The 22,687-nt window shown below is 38.7% G+C and overlaps 1 protein-coding gene across 1 annotated transcript in view; it reads left to right on the forward strand.

The window, feature by feature from the left end:
- The first annotated feature begins 35 nt into the window (after nucleotides 1–35).
- The window catches only part of FARSB (phenylalanyl-tRNA synthetase subunit beta), a 35,006-nt gene continuing 12,354 nt past the window's right edge, over nucleotides 36–22,687 (forward strand). Inside the window, exons 1-16 of the mRNA XM_058031431.1 lie at nucleotides 36–115; nucleotides 1,116–1,171; nucleotides 2,119–2,273; nucleotides 2,790–2,862; nucleotides 3,145–3,260; nucleotides 3,655–3,805; nucleotides 4,505–4,613; nucleotides 6,844–6,914; nucleotides 8,210–8,271; nucleotides 8,365–8,416; nucleotides 9,957–10,018; nucleotides 10,431–10,638; nucleotides 11,062–11,142; nucleotides 14,118–14,210; nucleotides 15,045–15,162; nucleotides 20,315–20,467. Of these exons, the coding sequence (XP_057887414.1) occupies nucleotides 58–115; nucleotides 1,116–1,171; nucleotides 2,119–2,273; nucleotides 2,790–2,862; nucleotides 3,145–3,260; nucleotides 3,655–3,805; nucleotides 4,505–4,613; nucleotides 6,844–6,914; nucleotides 8,210–8,271; nucleotides 8,365–8,416; nucleotides 9,957–10,018; nucleotides 10,431–10,638; nucleotides 11,062–11,142; nucleotides 14,118–14,210; nucleotides 15,045–15,162; nucleotides 20,315–20,467 (1,618 nt within the window). The 5' untranslated portion in view covers nucleotides 36–57. The remainder of the gene's footprint in view (nucleotides 116–1,115; nucleotides 1,172–2,118; nucleotides 2,274–2,789; nucleotides 2,863–3,144; nucleotides 3,261–3,654; nucleotides 3,806–4,504; nucleotides 4,614–6,843; nucleotides 6,915–8,209; nucleotides 8,272–8,364; nucleotides 8,417–9,956; nucleotides 10,019–10,430; nucleotides 10,639–11,061; nucleotides 11,143–14,117; nucleotides 14,211–15,044; nucleotides 15,163–20,314; nucleotides 20,468–22,687) is intronic.

Raw genomic sequence — 22,687 nt, forward strand, 5'->3', positions numbered from 1 at the left:
GAGCGCGCCGGGGCCTGGCGGGAGCGCGGCGCAGGCGCAGCGCGGGTCCGGGCCGCCATGCCGACCGTCAGCGTGAAGCGGGAGCTGCTGTTCCAGGCGCTGGGCAGGAGCTACAGTGAGTGCCCGCCATCCCCGCCGTGCCGCGGGACGCGCCCGCACAGCACCGCGCCCGCCCGCTGCCATCGCCGCGGCCCCTCCGCCGCTGCCCGCCCTGTGCGCGCACGGTGCCGCCGGCCGCGTGTCCCGTGTCCCGGGGCTGCACCGGGGCTCTCGGGGAAGCTCAGGCCTCAGCGCCAGTGGCTCCCCTGCCGCCTGCTGCTCACCAGCCCACGGCACGCCAGGCACAGCCATGTGTCATCCCCGGCCCCTTCAGCCCATTCCCCTGACACGCACTGCTAGAGCCCAGATCGCTCGGGAAGTGCAACCGCGCGTTTCCGCATGGCGGTTCCTGTTGGGAGTTTCACTGTCTGTGTTAGGATCTGGTTAAACGGAGAAGGAGGGGGAAGAGGGGGGAGCAGGCAAAGCGAGCGGTGAATAGCGAGGGTTTATTCAGTCCTTCCAGCCTGGCTCTCGATGCGGGTTTAAGATCTGCTCGGCTGAAGGAGCATTCAGGACATGCAGTGGTTTCGAGCAGACGGAAACTGTGGCTCTGCAGACAGCCCGATGCATTGTCAGAACAGGGCATTGTCAGATCTGCATTGTCAGATCAGGGCTGTTCTGCGTTACTCACGTGTTGATGATGCAGTTGATGCAACCTCTGTAGAGCAACCTGTCTGATCAGAACAGGAGCACTTGGCAGAAGCTGCCCAGTTATTCCCTTCTGATTTCATTATCTGTTCAGGCCAGAGTTGCTCTGACAGATCTGGCTGAGGAGCTTAGCTCCAAAGATCAGAAGCCCTCCCTTGTGACTGTCAGAATACCACGTCAATAAATCAAATATATACTAAAGAAGCTGCTACTCAGATGCAAATATAAGGAAAAAATCTTCAAATTACTTGTACCTTTTTTTCCCCGAAAGAGCTTCTGCTATCTTGTTTGAAAGCATTGTAAAGACATACACAAAAATTAGGTCTGATGTCTGCTTATTAACCAAAATTCACCCTCTTCCTTCACAGCGGATGAAGAATTTGATGAGCTTTGCTTTGAGTTTGGTTTGGAGCTTGATGAAATTGTAAGTAATGGTTTTATTTGTTGCTTTTTGAGTAGATGTAGCATATTGACAGCATTGATTTTTGGTAAGAGTTTGTATGGCATTGTTTCCAGCATATCCCCTGTTGCAATGGTGTAATGCACTGTATTAACACAGGTGTTTTGAATCTGGGAAAAAACCCCTCAGACATACAAAAGTTACTACTTTGGAAGCAAGAGCCTCCAAGATGGCATATTGCAATACTTCCTGGAGGTCAGCACTCCGTGCTGCTTGATCTCAGGCACCATTTTATTTAGCAGCATAAGTATGGCCACAGAACATATATTGATCATATTTTACAATATCTGCTTGTCTTTGTTTGATATACAGTCATCTGTGCAATATCCACAAAAATGTGTTTGTCCTGGACATTGTTAGCTGAGTTGTAACTTTATATTTATAAATTTAACTAAATTTATATTTAACATTTTTATTTCAGTTCTGTACTTATGGAGATCTGCTATTCCTGATAACTCTATCCATGCAAATCTTGTTCAAGCAGACCTGTTTTGGTTTTGCCATTTAATTTTAGTTTATTGGCTTTTTAATGACGCTTATCAAAAGACATTTGAATGTCATATGTTATGCTTTATTTCAGAATAAATTTGATTATGACACGTCATTTGCCAATCTATTGCCAAAAATAACGTCTCAGATCTCTGCTGGGGTCTGACAGCCTGGAGGTTCTTGCTTCTATAATATTTTTTCTTAAAATTTTAATACTGAATTTTTCTTTTGGTACACTGCTTTACAGTTTCTGAATTTGAGGTTTTATGTCATCTCTTGTATTTGGTTTGTCCATTTGCTGTATAAATGCAAATTACAGTGTTAAACTTCTTATTAATTCAGTTTCTGCTTTCTTATCACTATCATACTGCTGTCAATGTTAAGATATATCAGGTTAAACTCACAGTTTTGCTTGATTGCAGACATCTGAGAAGGACATTATAAGTAAAGAAAAAGGTGAAGAAAAGGCCAAGGGTGCCTCTGATGTCGTTCTCTATAAAATTGATGTTCCTGCCAACCGCTATGATCTGCTTTGCCTGGAAGGGTTGGTCCGAGGACTGCAGGTCTTTAAGGAAAGGTAAGGCAAAGTTGTGAGATCTCTGTGGTGTTTGTTGAAATTTGGGTCCATTTCTGGTCAGTAAACAGAAATTCCTACTTGCTTGCATTTGGAGTATGATTATATGTGTAGATGAGATTCATCAGGTGTTCCTCTGGAGAGGATCTATTGCATAACTTGAAAAGACCAGACTAGAATGTTCCTGGGTTTTGTATCTGTTCTAAAAAGTTTTCAATTGCTGTTCCATTTGAGACTTATCCTCTGTAAAGAACTCCTGCAGACAAACTTCCTTGTGATCCTTTCTAATAAATACCAAAACAAATAATTTATTTCCCTTTTCTGCAATGACTTCATCTTGCTGAGTTCTTCCTTTCTTGTTCAGTAATCTGTTGACCATCCCATAAAAAACAAGTTCTGCACAATTAGCTTATTACATGCCAATAAATGTTAGCAAGGAAGTTTTCTACATATAATTCCTGCTCCATTTCTAGAGTTTGCTACATTGCAGCTACAGACTTACTTCTGTTTTTGTTTTAGGATAAATCTCCCTAGGTTTGAAAAGATAATACCAGCTGAGGGTGAAGGTCAGAGGCTGATTATCACTGAACAGGTAAAATTGTTTACTGCACTTTTGTAAATGCATTGAGAGTTGCTGAAGCAGCAAGATCCATATCAGTACGATTTTGTAAGAGCAGTGAGACTGGAAATCTTATTTGCAGAACAAGAGCTAAAGACATTTAAATATCTCTACTAGTTGTGATCTATTCTTAGGAATGAGGAGTGGGAGGAACAATAGACAAATTATTTTGGGTGAACCTAGTAGCAGATCAAATCAAAGTTTCAGATGCAGCTGAAATCAAATCTCTTGAGGAGCTGCTGTTGTGAATTGCAGACTGCCCAGGTCCGGCCTCACGCTGTGGCTGCCGTCCTGCGGAACATAACTTTCACCAAGGACCGCTACGACAGCTTCATCGACCTCCAGGAGAAGCTGCACCAGAATATCTGCAGGTTAGTGCTTAAATTTATGGTGTATAGTGTCTGTGTCTATGATTTTATCACATTAAAGCTGCACATCCCTATTGCAGAGAGGTGTTACGGTTATGCCAAGAAAAATCTTCTATGGGAGCTCTCTTGATCCTTCTCATTTCCTTGCCTGTTCAGCTGTTGCAGTTCATTCAGCAGTTGAGACAGAAGTGTTTAGCAACATTCCCATTGGATTTGCCTTGACAGTTGTGTTGCTATTCATAATAATATTTATTAAAATGTTATTCATCGAATAATTTCTGGGCTTCTCAAAATTGTCCTTCTGCTTTTTATTAAGCTCATTTTTCATAAAGCATCATACTCCAAGAAACTCCCAAGTATTACTAGTAAACCATTATTTTGCCTTCTTTATTTCTAGGAAAAGAGCATTAGTAGCAATAGGTACCCATGACTTGGACACCATCACCGGTCCATTTACTTATACAGCCAAAGCACCTTCTGAAATTAAATTTAAGCCCTTGAATCAATCCCAGGAGTACACAGCCTCACAAATTATGGATCTGTATAGGGTAAGTGGAATTTTTCAGACTTGTTGCACTAAATGAGGAGGATAAATTTCCAAGGCTAACTATCTCTCATATCCTTGTTATTAGAAGTTGTTCTTACAAATAAAACACAATTATCTTCTGTAGCTTAACAGCCATTGGACATTCCATATTTTGCTTGTCATGTTGGAAAACACATACTGGCCCTGGAGACAAATCATCAAGTGCCTCTGACTAAAGAGTAAGAGTGTTCAGAAACAAGAGAGACTAAAAGGAAATTAGGTTTTTGGTACAGCACATACTTAGGCCATTAGAACAAATGTAAATTTTGAATCAAATTTAGGGATGTGCCAGTATCCAGCAATTTATAATTGAAAGTATTACAGTGCTAATTTTTATCACTTTTAAGAAGAGTTCCTATAGACTAAGGATGTTTGGCAATGTTTTTGTGTGCTGTGGTGAACAAGACTATCATTTGGACAGAGTGGCCTACACATGTTTGAAAGAATCCTTAAATAATCTTCAGCACTTCTGAAGAAAACCAAAAATCTAGTTCTTTAATTTCAGACTTTTCCTGCTGCTGGGAGACAACACTGTGCTAGTAAAGTACCTAACTCTAACCCAATCCTTCCCACCTTCAAAACACCCCTTAATCACTCCCCAAAGGATTGTGGCTCTGTGGAAGTTCACCTGTGGAGTTCAGTTTGTGCTTTGTTCCTCCAGACTGACAGCCACCTTCGGCACTACCTGCCCCTGATTGACAACAAGCCACGTTACCCTGTCATTTATGACAGCAATGGGGTTGTTCTGTCCATGCCACCAATCATCAATGGTAAGATTAATTTGTGACTGCTCTGTAGTGTTACTGCTGTTTTGTGTGTGAATTGGTGCCTGACAGAAATGCTGATGTGCCATAGGGATTATTATGTTTTCTTAAAATTGTTTTGCTTACAATTTCCTAAGTCTTCTTTCCTTCTTTCAGTTTAAAGATAGTCAGGTTTTTTGCTCCCTCCCTAAGCTTCTAGTGCTCATTTTTCTCATCTTCATCAGAAGGGTGTAAAAATTATACTGCAAACCTCTGCACTGAGCTTCTCATGCTCTTCCCCAACTCAATAAAGTTCCTTGTGACAGGAATTTTTGTTATGAAAGCATTTTTTAAGCTAAAAGAAGCCAGCAAGAAGTTATTTTGTAAACTGGTAACTGCAACTTTGTACTCCATTTTATGAAATCACAGCAGGGAACTTACCAGCAATGGGAACTAGTTTTTTATGACTCCTATTGTTATCACACTAAGTGATTTCAGAAGACTTTAATTTCTTAAAAAGAAAAAAATTGGTCTTGACCTTTTTTTTTGCATTGTTTCTAAATATGGGTTTCCTCTGAATGCAAAAGAAACCATGCGTGATTTTTGAGAACCAGGTTTACTGCAGCCATTTAATGGCAGGTCAAGAATTACTCCTTAAAGAAAGATAATTCAGTATGTCTATATACTGAAATACAGGTGAGGAATCAGTAAATTTCCCTGCACTGACCAATAAATCTGCAGTGATAATCTCTTTGGATGTGTGCTTCCTAATAGACCTTATCCAGCTAACCTAAATCTTCTTAAAAGGCAGCTCAAAGTCTCTGGCAGGGACTGTAACAGTAACTGTCTGAATTGAAGATGCTGTCAACCACTGTGCCTGATCCTTGTTAGGCTCATTCCAGCTTGGGGGTGCTCCATGTATGAGCACTGCATATTGTTTGTATTTTACCAATTAAAAAGGTTGAGCTAAATTTAACACCTGCCTCTGCTTTAGAGAACAGTATCTAAGTGAGGTTTCCAGGTCAGAGGTGCTTTTTAAACAGATAATGCAATGTAAACATCTGAATTGGTTGTTTGGATTATCTACAAGCACTGAAGTGAGGGCTTGTGTTTGCTTTGAAGCGAGTCCAGAGATGCTGACTACATTCCATGTGCAAAGAGACACAGCACAGTTGTAGGGAGGACAAGGTCCCTCAGTCCTGAGATCTCTGCTGCCCCTAACTCCCAGTCTGCCTGTGACCTCATTTCCTAGTAGGAAACTGAACCAGAGCAGCTAAGGGTGAAACAAAGCAAGCAGGAATTCCCTTGTATATCCTAATGCTTTCTTAGGCTCTGGTGCAGCTGCACTAATGAATGGTGCAAGGAAAGGCAAGGAGGACAAAGAGGCTGGATTTGACATGATCCCACATGGATCTAGGACTGTGTGTGCCCATTCCTGCATGGTTCCCAGCCATGGATTCACTCCGGGTGGGCACTGCCCATCTGTGCCTAAGAGGCAGAATGAGATCTCTGTACAGCTGCTCCAGACTGCTTGTGCCTTACTAACAGACCCCACTTTTGTAGGGAACCATCTGCTAGGGACCTTCACATCCAGTTTGCAAAAGAGACACTTCAGGTGCTTCTTCCAGACAAGAAAATTTTGATTGCAACAGGGATGTGCTTCTGTGCACACATCATAACTCCCAGTACAGACAAAGAAAATTCATGCCTAGAAGGAACCCATACCAGCACCTAAATTACTACAATAGAGCAACCTTTAGGGTATCAGCAGTGTCAGGAGAGCACAGAATGACTATTGATTGTCATTAGTCTAAATAATTATTTGAAAGCCATTTCATTTGTTCCTGCCCAAGGAAATGATATAGATCACACATGTGATGGGATGTGGGACTAAGCCCAGGGAAGATGGGATGCTGTGGCAGTGCAGAGCCCTTTGCTAACAGCAGATGGCCACTGTTCTGTTAGCTGCCTTTCCCAGCTGGCTGCCAGGATACTGAATATCCCTGTGTCTTGCAGTGTAAAGCATAACCCAGTCAGTGTGTCTGATCTGCTTTTTTCCTTTTCTTTGATTCATAAATTCAAATATAAAAAGAGCTGCAATTCTGCCAACAACTGTAAATGTTGGTGCAGTAGATAGTGGCTTTTTTAAGCTGTGGAAAATGACAGTGATCTTTCTGACACAAAATCAGTATCAGTATCAGTGCTATTGCAATAAAACTAATATTTCTTAACATGTTTTTGTTTTCACATGTTTTAGGAGATCATACAAAAATAACGCTAAATACCAGAAATGTGTTTATTGAATGTACAGGCACAGATATTACAAAGGTAAATTAATCTTTCCTGCTTTTGAAATGCTTTAATATAATTGTTTACCCTTTGGGTAATAGAGCTCCAATACAAAGACCTACAACCAAAGGCATTTACTGTAAGGAGCCAACCTTCCAATGCAAAAGTTGTAGGACTGTGGAATTCTCTGGAAACAGTTTCAGGCTTGCTCTATAGACAGCGTTGTGTTTTCACTGAATTTTGATTTTACTGTATCTTTATGTTGACACTAAGTGTTCAGCTTGTATGAGAAAATAATTCAAGTAAATTAGAGATTGTTTGTTCTTTTTGAGCTCTTTTTCTAAATCTGAAAGACTTAGAAAAGAGTAAAATTTACTAAGACTTCCTGTTATGGCAGAATACTATTTGTAAAGATTCATTTTGTCTCCTACTGAAAATTTGGGCTGAGGGAAGAAAGACAAGGATTTTTCTACTTAGTTATCTTTATCAAGCAGGGATGCCATGCAAATAATTGCTAAATTCAAGTCTTTCCATATGCAAATTCTGTAACTCAAAGCTGAAGCATGAAAGCCAAGGAGCTATAATTGCCTGTTCTTGAATATAGGTTGTGCATTCATTGATAGTTTCCTAAAGTGTGTAACTTCATGCTTAACAGCAAAACTGCTTTTAACTTACTCTACTACAAAATGGTATGTTAACAACACAACTAAATTTGCATGTTGAGAAGTGGCTTCTAAGCAAACTAATAAGTAACCATTTCTTGCTACTGCTTGTCTTGATAGTAAAAATAAATAAAATGTTGTTCTTTTACATGAAGGAAATTACACTGTCAGGCATCAAAAAAAACCCTTTGTGGATTGAGAAGTTCATCTGAATCTCATTATTACATTTCATTATACTAATCTATTAAAATATTAACTGTAAAACAAAAAAATTTGCAAATGAGGTTATTTGACAATATATTGCTAAGCAATGCAGTCCTTCAGCCTCTCCATTCTCACTTGAACTTCAGTAAAATTACTAACTAGACAGGTTAGGAAGACCCAGTTCTAAATGGTAATAAAAACCCTGTGTTTCTAAAGAGCAGAGTTTAGAAAAGATACACAAAGGCTTTAGAACCTTGAAAATCAGATTTTCAAGCTTTTGCACAAATGTCTGCATCAGAAGGAAATTTTTTTAAAAATTCAGTCTAATATTCTAGACTGCTAGGAAATTAGAATAGAATGAAGAGGGTGTAAGATGAGATATTTTCCCTGTTTCTTGTTAAGATATTTTTTCTACTTCAACACAAGTAGATGACAGATTTCACTGTGATTATTATGTTTGTTTTGCAGGCAAAAATTGTTCTTGATATTATAGTCACGATGTTCAGTGAATATTGTGAGAAGCCATTCACGTGAGTATAAATCTCCAGGGCCACATATATATAAATTTCCACATTTGGGCCATGTGTTACAACCAGTTTTACTTATATTTTTCTCTCTCTCAGTGTTGAAGCAGTAGAAGTGGTTTATCCCAATGGGAAGACCCACATCTATCCGGTAAGCACAGCATGAGGATATCTCTGTGTCCTTAGGGAGAGGGCTGATTTACACAAAATCTGGGAACAGTGACATTGTTTTCTTTTCCTGCTATGGCAACATCTGCTGGTTATGAGGTGTAGTGTAAAAGCCCAGTGAGTCAGAACCTCCTCTAACCCCACAAAAAATAACGCCAGCTCCAGCTTCTCCTTGTCAAGGAAAGTAATTTTGAAGCTCCATTGAATTATGATGAGGTTAAAAAAACCACTATTATGGTGTAGCATGTCTGCCATAGGAACTTTTTCAGGAACAAGTAAAGATTGCAATCAAAGGTCATCATCTGTGTCTAAAGCTTTTAAATCCTACGTGTTCCAAATCAGGAAAAATGAATGCAGGAAGAGATCCTTCAGCCTTAAGCCTATGGACAACTGAAATCAGCCTCAGCCTAATGTACTTATCAGATCTGGAAGCTTTAATGCCCTTCAGTTGAAATAACCTTGTAACACTGCATTTTTCAGTCTCTCACTTTACAGACACCAACTATGTAAAGGTCTAAAAAGCAGAATATTGACTTCAAGTTCAGTTCAGAGCCCCAGACAGATCTGTTCACAGTAATGCAGTCTTACATTTTTATTTTCTTAATAAGTATAAAGAAAGCAATTCCTCCTGTTTCCTGAAAGTAACTGAAGACAGAGTTGAACTCTGGTTATGAACTGTGAACTCTGAGTTATGAACTCTGGTTGAGTTCATAAAATCAGATACACCAAGGGAGTACAAATTGTTTAGAGGGAAAGAAACTTTTTTTTGCTGAGAGGTTTTCTAGTGTCATTTTAGCTTTTTCTTTTCTCAATGTCAGTTTTAATCACCAGAGGAAAGATGTAGAATCCTGAAAAGATATCCAGCAAAATAGAAATGTCTGCAGTAGCCAAAGAGCTTCCCTAGATAAAATAGAGGAAAAAAACCACAAGTTTCAGATGCTATGTTTTTTAAGGATTTGTATATCAAGTGGATTAGAAAAACATGGAAGACATAAATACATATAAAATATCTTCCTTAAATACATTGCACACTTGCTAAGTAAAATACTGGTAGGTATTTGTGTGCCAATAAGGAAATAGAAAGTTTTCCTTCCTTTTCCTGTTAAAGGTCATTTGATCTGTACATGACCATGAGATCTCATGCATGACCCTTCTGTGCTTTAGGGCTTTGACTTAGGATGAACTCACCAGAAACTTTCAGTGACTCTGATACTTGCATATATCAGGAATTATCGGAAGTTTCAATAACAGGGATTTCATGCTGCATTCACCCTTCCAGCTTAACCAAGAACAGCTTTTGTATCACATACTAGAGTATATTTTCAACAATCCTGTTCACTTTAGAATGCTAAATATAGCCTAATATTCCACATTTGTCTTCTGTGGGTGTCATTCATAGTATGCCAGTTAGAAGCTAGATTACTGAGATTGAATCCTCTCAGGTAGAAATGGCAGGCACTGTATATGTATATTAAAATCTGTATATGTAATATGTATATTAAAATCTTTGTCTTTCTTTTTAGGAGCTGGCTTATCGAACAGAGAAGGTGAAACCTGAATACATTAACAAGAAAGTAGGAATCAGGTGTGTTACTGCAAATTAAAACATAGTTTTTATTAACTGTGACAAAGGTAATAGAGGACATTGATTATTGCATTGTTTTAAAAATGTTTAGACTGTGATTATTTTTAATTTATCAAAAATTCTGGGGTTATCTTGGGTAATTAGATTGACTCTGTAACAGAGTTCCCTGCTTTCAGAGAAGGTGAATGATTCTTTACAGCTTCCCACAACTGTCATGAAGTAAAGGAAAATGACCATCTCATGAATGAGAATCTGAGCTGGTTCTGTTTGAATGCTAAATCTGTGTACAGTCCATAAAGCACTTACAGATTGTCCAGGATATGAGGCAATGCCGAAAAAACACTGATTACTTTACAAAACCAGTCAATACATTGCAAAATCCATAAATTACCACTCTCTTGTTTTGTTTCAGTGAAACTCCATCAAGCCTGGCAAAGCTGCTGACTAGGATGTGTTTGAAGTCCCACGTCACAGGGAATGGGAACCATCTAGAGGTTGAAATCCCTCCTACCAGAGCAGACATTATCCATGCCTGTGATATCGTAGAAGATGCAGCAATAGCTTATGGTTATAACAACATTCAGATGCTGATCCCGAAAACGTACACCATAGCTAATCAAGTAAGATTGCCCCTTCAAATGAATGCTCTGTTGTCAGTAAATGACTGCTGCATGCCAGAAGGGCTTTGGGGAAAACAGAACCTAGGAATTAAATATTTTGACATGCTTTGCCTTGAGAAGTATTTACCATGGATGGGATACAAAACAGATGCCCCGCTGATTTGAATAAGTCTAAGACCAGTGGTTGCTGGTACTTAAAAAAAGGAAGGGTTTAAGTAGGGAACCCGTATTAAATCTCTAATTGGGAGATTCATTTCCTCAGGCAAGCCTAAAGGCAGCTGGCTAATGCTTTCAAAAATTTTAAGCACACAAGCATAGTCCCTCCCTAGTGAATTCACCATCATGTAACAGGCAGAATCACCTTGGGAAAGAATAGCAAAATGCTTTTAGATGGAAGCTGAAAACTGTTTTGTTTCATTTTAGCTCCCCCTCAATAAGCTTGCAGAACTTCTGAGGCTGGACTTGGCAGCTGCTGGATTCACTGAAGCACTCACTTTTGCCCTGGTATATTACATTGATTTCATATTTTTCTTAATTGCATGTTTGAACAATGATGCAATCAGAACTGCAGAGGGTGGTCTGAGGATATGTTATTGTATAAATGTATCAGTATCATCCAGTGCTGTTTTGGCAGCTGATTGTTTACTAGGGCTTTGGAATCACAGTATAATATTTGGAGAGTTTGTAGGTCAGAGAAATTAAATGAGTCACTGTTAATGTGGTATGCAGTTCTAAGTATAGAGAGGGAAATAGCTGCTGAAGGACTGGTTTTAGTTTAACTTGATAGGATGAAATTGTAAGACAGCAAATCTCTCTCAAGACTTTGGTCACCAGATGTGAAATTCATCATGATTCAATAATCTGGAAAAACAACATGAAAATTTAGTACTTTCTGGTGGGTATTCTACAGTGTATTGAGATTTACCTATTTACCTATTTTTCTTCAGTATTGTTACTCGCCCACAATTGTTTTGCAGTCAGTCTGCAAAGAGCTTATTTTAAGAGTACTCATAAAAAAGTTACAATATACAGACACTAGGGGGACATGCTTTCTAAATTTCACCACAGGTAGGGTTTTGAATAAAGATAACAAATAGATATATGGTACATAGATAAATATAGATAAAAAATATAGCATTGTTATCACTGGTTTTTGGTATTCTTTGTTACAGCCATGCCAGTAGTCTTTGACCAAGAATTAGGACTCTGCAGCAGCAAGTGCCACTCTGGTACTAACTGATGCCATAATTTGTACTATGGAAATTATACAGCAGGATTGTTGTGCTAAAACAGAATGTACAGCAGGAAACAACATCTTTCTCATGGCCACTTGCTCATACCCCTTAGCTGTGAACTGGATCAGAGAACCTGATCTGCTCTTGAAAACAAAGAAGTTAAATATGCTCCTATGCCCTCCAAATGTATGTGGTAACTGTCCCTGTATGGAGACTGGCATAGGCAGCTATGGAAAATACAAGATACATTTTTAAAAATCCTTTCTGTTGCAAGATCAAAGCCTTTGCCTAAATGTCCAGTTTGTGCACATTTTAGGATATGGGGAGCTATCATTGCACATTCTGTTAAAAATCTCTGTGGAACTTCTCAACTTCTTCCCAAAGCTAAAACTTACTAGATGGCCAGTTATAAATCCTTGAAAGTATACAACCTCTTAAGAGAGAATGATCTGCTCACAGATATTTTTTACTAATTTACTCAAATATTTTAAGATGCAGAATTTCAGGCTCCTAAAAGCCTTCTGGTAGTTGAAGGGCTCAGATATTGCAACCACATTTGCTAATTTGAATGGACTGAATAAAATTTTAACACCTTCAGATTTCACAGAGCTTCAAAAGCAAAATTTGGTCTCATTCTGAAAAATATATTCCGGTTTTAATATTTGGTTATTAACTCATTTAAGTAACCAGGACAATAAGTAGTATTGTGCTGCAGTGCTAATATCTAACAGAGGTATTCAGGCCTGTGGTTACTACCGTGTTGAGGCAACAGTACATATAGTCTGTTTTTAAAGTTTTTCTTTATTCATTAATATTATAATCCATAATTAATATTTCCTAATTCATTATTCATTTTTGAGTGCTGCACTCTTGCTTGTTTCTTTGAACACATAGTTCATTTATTTCAGCACCAAATAGGTAATATGTCTGTATGTCTATTCCTATAAATACGAATATTTAATACATTATATTGCTACAACTGAGAACCTTTATGAACTGCAACAGCAGAATTTTTGAAGGTCATGCAGTGTGTCATGGTATCACATTTCCTATTTGTATTTCTGCTGTGGCAGGATAAAACTCACAGTCTGAGTGACACTTTATTAAGTGAGGATTATGACTGATATAATTTATACTACAATATTTTGTACCCCAATCTTATATGACAAACACTGCTTATGTATTTTTGCACTCGGTCTATTTCTTGGGTAGAGCCCCAAGTTACACTTTTACACAATAATGTTGCCTTCTGTGAGGAGCTCTAGTTTAGCCAGAATCCATGTAGTTAAATCACAGTAACATGCTGAAGTTTAAATAGACATCTGAAAACTGTTTAACACAGTTCTCGTCTCCTAAATTCAGCATTCCTTGTGTTATTTGGGATTTTTTAAAATGATTATTCAATAATCCACTTTTTCAGATGGTATCATCTGCTCATTTTTCTCACAGTTGGTGTATCAACACACTGTGTGAGTGCTGCCAGTGCAAAGGGAACACTTCTGGGAGCCTGCAGTACACAAGCAAGTCCTCAATTCCATGCCTAGTCTGCTACTGGTTTCTTTATTACTCTAATAATGCTATAAATTTTGGAAATCTGAAGTGTGGATCTTAGAAGTAGCATCTATTGCAGTATGTGCACAGACATTGGCTGAGCCTGATAAACTGAATGCATATTGTTTCACTGACCAGCTTCAAGACACACCTTTAGAATACAGGCTTTAAAAACATTTCAACCCCCAAAATTGAACAAACTACAAGAATCTTATATACAGCTCTGAAAAGTGAAGGCTTGGCCATACAAGCTGTTTTTCACAGACAGTACTGTACTTTATGTAAGTGTCCCTCAAGGGATTGTTTTACTTTGTGTTAAAGAACAGATACCAGTCCCTCTACAAGTGCTATTTTCAGAATAAAATTCTTCACCCACTGCAAGTCAGGTTGCAGCATCTGAGCCTGTTTTTAAAATAAATTACAACAGTCCGTGACAGAAGCCTAAATAAACACTTGGCTTTTTTTTTTTAACCCAGCTTAATTTTATGCAGTAATTAACACTTATAAATAAGACTTAAGTAGGCAAACTGGTTTAAGACTGGGGCTTAATTTGTATTATGAGTGTTACGTGTGAGAGGCTGTATTATGGGGCAGTGCTACAATTCTATTGTTCATTCTTGAGATCAGATTTCATCACTGGCTTGCTGTCTATTTTAACCACTTGACCTTGATATGTTTTTGTCTGATTTTCAGTGTTCTCAAGAAGATATTGCAGATAAACTTCGCACAGACATCTCTGCAACAAACGCTGTGCGCATAGCAAACCCCAAAACAGCAGAATTTCAGGTGACATCATTTACACTCTGAGAGCAATATTGTCATGGGTTCTGTATTTAAAAAGGAGAGAAAGGAACTTACAGAAAATAAAATTTATAAACTATAAGCTGCATTTCCTGCATTGAAGAGCTTGTGTATATTTATGTGCTGAATGTGTCATTTTCTGTTACTGCACTGAGAAATCTCTCTTCCAATGTGAAATACTGTCAGCTTTGCAAGAAAGCAAAGTACCGTGTTATGTGTGGCAGAACGTGGCAAAACTGAGCAGTCTTATTCAGAAAATCCCAGATGGCTGCACTTCCTTATCTAGAAAACCTATTCAGCATAGAAGGAACTATTAGACTTGGCAATCTCTAAACATCCTGAGCTTTGAGTAGGAAACATTTGGGTTGTTTGTTTTTAAATATTGACCATTATTACTCTTGGTTTGTTTTTTTTTTAATTCTGTGATGCTCTTTAAGTATTTTAATACTTCTTTCTAGATCATTTGATCTTAGCTAGAGCAAACTTAGAATTTGCCTTTTGTATAAGTGAGAGTATGGGGATTTTTTTCACTTTCTGTATTTTTTTCTATGCTGCAGTGCAACTCAACCACCTGTGAAATGATACCAGTTCATAAGTTCACATATAAACTCTTTGAGAGAATGCAATATATAAAATATGGAGAGAATGTACATTTCCAGGTTTAAAAACTCTAAATCAAAGTTGCTTAAACATAAGAGATAAGTGCAGTATTTGCACACGACTACTTTTAAATTCTTGTTACGACTGGACAAAACCAAAAAAAGAAAACTAGATATTTTGGAAGGTATTTGACTTGCAGCATCTCTATTTGTCCTGCAGGTGGCACGTACAACCCTCCTTCCTGGGCTGCTGAAAACTATTGCTGCCAACAGAAAGATGCCCTTGCCTCTCAAACTCTTTGAGATTTCTGACATTGTAGTAAAAGATCCTAATACAGGTAAGAAGAGAAGGTTCCTCAGAATCTTTGATAATGGAAATGCATTTACATACCAAATAGCAATAGTAAAGGAAATCTGTATTTCCTTTAAAATAAGTATTTCCATAATAATAGTAATTCCATACTACATTTGTATTAATGTGCAGAGCACAAGGTTTAAGAGCTTGGTTTTCAGGCTGGATTTTAGAGTGGCTGGAAACATTGCTCATTTTAGATGCTCTCTCAAAACTACAAGGAGATATACTGCAACTGCTTTTAGGCATCTAAATATTATTAAAATCTGTCACAGATACTGAAAAACCGCAAGCATAAACACAGGACTAAAAAATAATCTGCTCTAAATTTTTGTTCCTCTTAATCTAGTGCTCCTTCGTATTCTTATCAGGAATGTAATTGATATTCTTATCAGAGATGTATCTCATGAGAGAACCTGCTGGCAGTGTTTGCAAGTGGCACAATCCCTGGAAAGCAGAAATACCAAAGGCATTTTGCTGGTGCAGTTCTAGAGCCTGCTTAGGCCACTGCAGTCATGTGCTGGCTGTGCCAGCTGGAGAGCAGAATGTCTCCAGCCTGGGAAGAGCAGGTTTTATTTATAGGTAGATTCTATAGATATCAGTTATTCAGGGGAAGATTTTGGGGTCAGTGTGTCTCAACAGGAATCCCTTTTCCATCATCCTTAAACAGGATTGCTTGTGTTTGTTCTCTCAAATTATTTTCTGAGAAGCTGATAACTGATATGAAGAATGAGATTGGTAGCAGAGATACAGGGTAGAGAATGGAAAAATCTGTGTAAAAAACTGTATCCATAAATAAAAAGCTCCACAGTACAAAATTTCCTCTCTCATTAATAAAATTATTATCCTTATTTTTCCATTTCATCCAGCTATGCTAAGAAAGCATGGCTGCCCTAACCATGTAGCCTTAATTGTTGTAAGCGAAACAGTCAAAGCAGCTGGTTCACTTTCCAAAGGCCTCAGTGAAACCCTTTTGGGGTTTTGGGGCCTCTTTGCACTGATTTCACTGTGTATGATCAAAATTTCAAATTACCTTTATCTGGAAAAATATATCAGTAAAATGAACTGTAGAAACAGATTTTTAAATGTTAAAAATTAGCCTAAATTTTATTGATTCATGTCTTTCTCTATGGTATATTGAGAGAAAAGGAGTGCCCAAGCTACAACTTTTGGGAGGAGCTGAATGAAGTTTTGCTTCAGTAAAAAGGCTGACATTACTTTAAATTCAGTGGTAGCAATGGTTCTGTTGTTTCATTATCTAGTCTCAGATTTTAGTGGTGGTGTTTAAAGTATCTGGAATCTGCAAACCACAGTTTTATATAAAGCCTAAACAAAATGGCAAGTAAATTGCTTTGGTGATGAATTTAATTGGTAGATTACCTTTTTTCCTTTTTGAAGGAAAAAAGAGCCTTGCCAAGCAAAACAAGCAGCTTTAGCAAACCATGTAGGCTCTTTTTTATTAAATACAGACAGTTTGGTGGTGGAGCTCATTCCTTGATGGGCATGCAGTTAGCTAGAATGCAAAAAACGTGGGACAGATGGCAGAATAGCATCAGCATTCTTTAGAACCAAGAGTGGGGCTGTTTATCTTGGACTAAGGAGCACATTTACTCTGGCATTATAAAGCTGATGACTTAAATTGTTCATTTTATTTCAGGTTTGTCAAGTGCAGCTCTTGAAAGCTTTCATTTGTGTAGACGGCTGCTTAACAGTTTTATAAAGAATGATTTTAGGGTGTACTTAATTTTGATGGGAATCGTTGCAACAGACAAAGACTTCTGAGGCAGCATCTCTGTGCTGTGTCTGCTCTTGGGCAGCCCTCTCATGGACTGAGCCCTTGCAGACTGTGAGCAGTGTCTAAAATGGGTTTTAATCTTGTGTTTAGAATCATTACTGTCTTCTCCCACATTGACTTCCAAAATTAACCTTGCCAAATAAAAAGTTTGGAGGTGGGGGTGGTGGGGAAAGGCAAACATTGAAAATGTGGGGTTCTCCTCTCACATATGGAATGAGATTTCTTGCACAAGGCTTATGTCATCAGACTAGCTTAATTTAATTTTATTATTTCATGATTTTGGCATGCAGAATTCCCAATTAATAATTTCAAAAGTATGGGTCAAAAGAGGACTGACATGAACTGTATTTGAAATGACATCTTGCAGTGATCCAGGTGTGAATGAACCAGCTCTTTTAAACACTCTGGGTTTTCATAAAGTACACAGAACTTGTGCTTACCAAGGTGAACTGAACATATTTCTCTTCAGACTTACCTGACAAAGTTTTGATGTATTAAATTAGCAAAATCTGTGACAGATTTAATATAACTAAATGGAACCAAATTTGAGCAAAAATAGTTTTTCTCAGGGCAGGAGGAAATGTGCTGATTTTGAATATGTTGCACAGCATTTGTGTGGGTAATTTGTAGCACTAGGTAATCACTTCTGTAGGATGGTTACACCAGTTTAGGGTATAAATCAGCACTTTTACCACCAGGCCTAAGAGAGAATACCCTTTTTCTCACTATAACAAAAGAAATGAATCCATTAAAAAATCATCTCTGACCAATGATCTTGGAGAATCTGGCAAGCTTATGGTAGCACACATTTGGCACAATTTACATCATCTGTGAATACAGCTGCTGCCACCTTTTGAAGCATATTTCCAACTGCCTGGAAGTGTTGGTTTTCTGCAGAAAATAGTTTGGGAGGCTAAAAGACAAGTTTGCATGAGCAGGTGTCCCTTTTCAGATCACCAGGTCATTTTTCTGAAGCAGCTCTAATTTTCAAGGGAGCAGTGTACAACAGTGCTTTATCTTGCTCTGCACTCTTCTGGCTCACATATTCCTAAGCAGCTGCCCATCCTTTGGATTGTTTTTCAGCAGCATCCCCAGGAAGTGCTTTGAAGTCTCAGAAATATATATACACACATATATATATTTATGTATAATTTGGGTTGACATACTTGGCAAGCTCACTTGAAAAATAGAAATGTTTCATGGCATGACATGAGAGCTCTTAAGTGACTTATAAAGAACTGAAGCATTTCTAACATCTGCCAGCTTTTGCCTACAAATCCCAGTATCTTTTTTCCTCCCTATCACTTGTGGTGAATGAACTTCCTCTGTTGTGATAGAACTCTGTAAAGGAGTAAATTTTATAACACTTGGGAAAAAAACCCTTCCCTTTACCAAAGATTCCTAAAATTAAAAACATGAGGTATAAAAAATATTGTATGTTTATTTCTGATGCTTTAGTTAAGAACTCTGGTCTGAAGGCACCATTACTATCTTAATCGTAATGAAATTAAAATTCAGATAATTGTCACAACATCTGCTACCATAATTACTCACAAAATAAAGAAACCATTCTACTGAACCTCTAGTCCAAAGAACATGCTGTCTTAGGGAAGGAAAAACCATATTTTTCTGTTCTGTTGCTCAGTATAACATGAAAATAAATTGTTGACCATCTATAACTGCAGTACTTGTTGGTATCTTAGAGCTGGGAAACAGAGACACGTGTGACACAGAGAGAGAGCAGCCAGAGTGCTCAGACCCAAAACCAGACACTGCATTTATTGATATTTCCCCCCTGTAGCCTTTACTTTCCTGTCTTGCCATTATAACTTCAAGATTGGATTCTCCAGCATTATTTAACACTGCACATTATTATAATGACAGGAAAAAAACATGGAGTGACAAATTGCAGACTTACTGCCTCAGTAAGTTCAGCTTTCAGTGACTGATCAGAGAACTTGCAGCTGTGGTACTGAGTAGCTGCCCTAGAAATTTTGAATGACTTCTGTCTCAAAAAGGCTGAGCTTTCATCTTGTGTTTAGGCTCTGCTCCTGTGTTTTAACCTATTTCTGGTCACTCGATAAATGTTTTCCTGTTTAGTTCCTGACAGATTTTTTTGTCACTAAGTGTTTAGTTGGAGCAAATAAACAGGATGTAAATTTCATTTAATCTCTAATTTCTCATGTGGTAGATTCATGCCCTGACTGTACCTCCAGCTTGGCAGGGCAGAAGCAGGAGAGCTTCTGAGGCAGAAGTGGGTAATGCTGCCAGAGGGCTCCCCTGCTCTGTGGCCAGGAACAGCTCAGGGATTTCCCAGCATAAATGTGATTCTTTGTAATAAGAAGCAGTGGATTTATCAGCTATGGACCCCATCTGCCTCCTCAGAGCTGTGCAAACTGCTGGCATCCACAAAATCCTGTGGTGAAGAAGTTTCACTGTTTAACTGTATGCTGCCTGAAAAACTGTATCCTTTTCTTGTTTCTCTGAGCTTGGTTCCTGTTGACTTGATCCAAATGCTGAAAGCCATGATTAAGAAAGCCTCAAAAGCCCCACTAATCCCAGACAGTGTGCATTGCAGTGGGGTAGCCTCAGGGTACAAGTGTAACAACATGCTACATACATACTTACTCTGAAAATTAAAAAAAAAAGGGAAACATTTTGCTGAAATCAATAATGTCAGAAGACATAAGGCAGGGGTTTGACTCATGGATTTATCCCAAGTGGGAGATACTCATGTCACTGTCTTGAGTTTGTGCAGTGCAGCACATTTTTCATAATCACTTGGTTGCAGGGATGTCCAAGATGATCCCAGGAAGTATCAGCTGTGATTTGGGAACCTCTGTGAATTAAGATCTTTTCACAGATCACCATGCTACCATTATTGCACTCATTTCAGGTTATGGCTGCTTGTTTTGTGCTTGTAGTTGTTCTACAGCTACGTTCTATAAATATTTAGCTTTCCTACCAGCATTACAAGCTTCTCCATGCCTGCTTGGTATTTACATTTTGGCTTGTCTATTATAAATTTCAATACTTAGCTTTACACTTGGTACCTGCCATTGCATACAAGATCCTTGTATATAGGAACCCTCTTTCCTGCTCAAGGCATAGGGTACTTTAAATCTTTCTTTACATTTCTGACTGTGAGAGTCCAGTGGGTTAAAGAAATTCCATTATTTCCTCAGGCTAAATTGCAGTCTGTCAGAGAAACCCTTTTACATACTTATTTCTCCTTTCAGCCACAAGTGCCTCACAGGACAGAAGAAAAGTGATACAAAAGGCAAGGTTGGTTAGAAGTGTGATAAAGTTTCCCAGGTAACATAATTGCTTCCTTCTTCTGCAGATGTAGGGGCAAGAAACTACAGACATTTATGTGCTATTTATTACAACAAAAGCCCAGGCTTTGAGATCATCCATGGTTTGCTGGACAGAGTCATGCAGGTCCTGGAAGTGCCACCAAATGAAGAGAATGGCTACACCATCAAAGCAGCTGAAGGTAAGGAAGAAAGAGCTACAGTGTACAGCAGAGGTTGTTGTGGAACTTAAATATTCCTCTACAATCTGAGGAGAATTCTTGGCTCTTCTCAGCATAGAGACTAAGGATTAATGTCATTATATGTGCTGTCATACTGCAGCATGATGGAGTGATAGTGAAAAGGCATTGTCTGCATTCACTGATTGTAAAATGGGATTGCTGTCTTTGTGTGAGCTGCCCTGAGTAGCTTAATGTAGTTTGTGAGTTCACAGCTTTTCAAGGGAATTTATAATACAGCACATGCCCTGAGTTTCATGGGCTGCTTATAATGATTAAATCTGCTGATGGGATGGCAACAGGGTACATAGGAAATCACTGAACTGATGCACATGCCTATACACCCACTGTATCCTCCTTGGCTAACAGAACCTGGAAAAGGCAACTTCTTACACCTTATCTTTTGGTTTCTAGCTTTATCTACAGCTTTTTCTTATAGGTACCTTTTGTTTATACATTCATGTGAAGACACATGCCTTATATGTCTTTGATTCAAAGAGCTGCTATCTTTGAGACTGACCCTGATGCTTAGATAGTTGTATAACAGCCCTCTTCCTTCTCCATACAGGGTGAGCTGCACATGAATTAAAAATAACATCCTTAAATGCAGAATCTCCTCTGTCTATGTGTCTGTACATGTAAGAGAGAAAGCAAGCAGGCTGACCTGATTCCTTCATTGCAAGAATACAGGTTGATGGCAGAGAGCAGCACCAGCAACTCATCTATTCTGCTACCTAAAATAACAGTGTAGAAAATCCAGAATAGAAAAGCGTGGCCGCAGGGATGGCAGCTGTGATTCTATTGACATGTCATGCAGTGCTGCTCAGAGAGATGAGGCACTGACTCAGCTTGCAGAAATGCCTCCATTCTGCACTTCCCAGAACAGTGGCACTGACACAGGGGCGCTGGCAGCCTGACCTAACTCTGCTATTCAGAGAACTTTAATGGAAGTTTGTCAGGTGTCTCCCTGTTCTGCAGTGTGCTGCCAAGATGCCAAACAGAACACTTGAGCTAAGTGGTCTTCTGACACTTGAGTGCACACTTGTGTCAGACATATTGATGCTTTTTTCCCTTGCTTTTTTTTTGAGAAAGTGCTGTTTTGCTCAGTATTATTTAGGCAGACTGTCAATGGGCTTGTTAGAATATTGTTAATAGGATGCCCAGGTTGACCAGAAGAACGTTTAATACAATTATACTTCTGGTTCTAATTCTATCATGCAATAGCAAAGCCTCTTGTTTGGAAGGGGGGGGGGTGAAAAATGTTTGCAAGTGTTTTATATTCTGTGTTGTAACATGACAGCTGATTTCAAGAAACTGGAAAAGGGCCTCAAAAATAATCCTAACACAGGGAAGTTGTTATTTCTAGCTATTAGTGCTGCTCAGTATTCCTGATGCTGTGAGATTTACAATGCTCACTCAAAATCCCTGCATTCCCATGACATTACTCCACCACACATTTAGTGCACAGGATGGATTATGCCTTGTCATGTGCAATATATTACAAGCAGTTTGTGGCTTGTGTTAAAAAAATAGCAAGCATTTACTACTTTCTGTTTCACCAGTGATTCAGAAACCCTCCTGAGATGCACATGGATTCCTTGCAGTTGTCTTGACATTGGAATTTAACCTTGCTATCAATGCAGATGGCTGATACTCTGGTGCCATAGTAAATGCAGTATCACTGCACCAACCTTAGCTTGAGACCTTTACTGCAGAGATGGTTGGAAGTCAGAGTAACTTGGAGAATTTTGTTTTGCTTTTTTAATGGTTGGTTTGCTTATTTGTTATTTTTAGGGTTTTTTTAAGGTTCACAATTTGTCAATTAAGCATGTATGAGAGAGATGCCAGCAGATGATGGAGTAAGGTAACTGCTCAGTGAAACAAAGATACCCTGTAACATCTTAAAGAGACCTCAGGATACTGAAATAATTCATAAGAGCAGTGCCAGTTACTTCAGAGGTTTGAAATCAGGACATTACACATAGCACACATTTTTAGAGGCATCTGCACCAAGCTGTTTTATTGCCTGTGCCAAATTACAAATTTGTACAGTGAGAAATAGATTTATCCTAGGGCTCTGATTTAGAGAGATTTAGAGGTATTGTCTGTGTCCATAATCTTAAACAAAGCTTGAGTAGGCAGCACAGTGTAAGGTAGGGTTTAGGCCAGTTATTTTTACTCCTT

The sequence above is a fragment of the Melospiza georgiana genome, chromosome 10 (genome assembly GCF_028018845.1).
Source record: "Melospiza georgiana isolate bMelGeo1 chromosome 10, bMelGeo1.pri, whole genome shotgun sequence".
In the NCBI taxonomy this organism is placed as follows: Eukaryota; Metazoa; Chordata; class Aves; order Passeriformes; family Passerellidae; genus Melospiza; species Melospiza georgiana.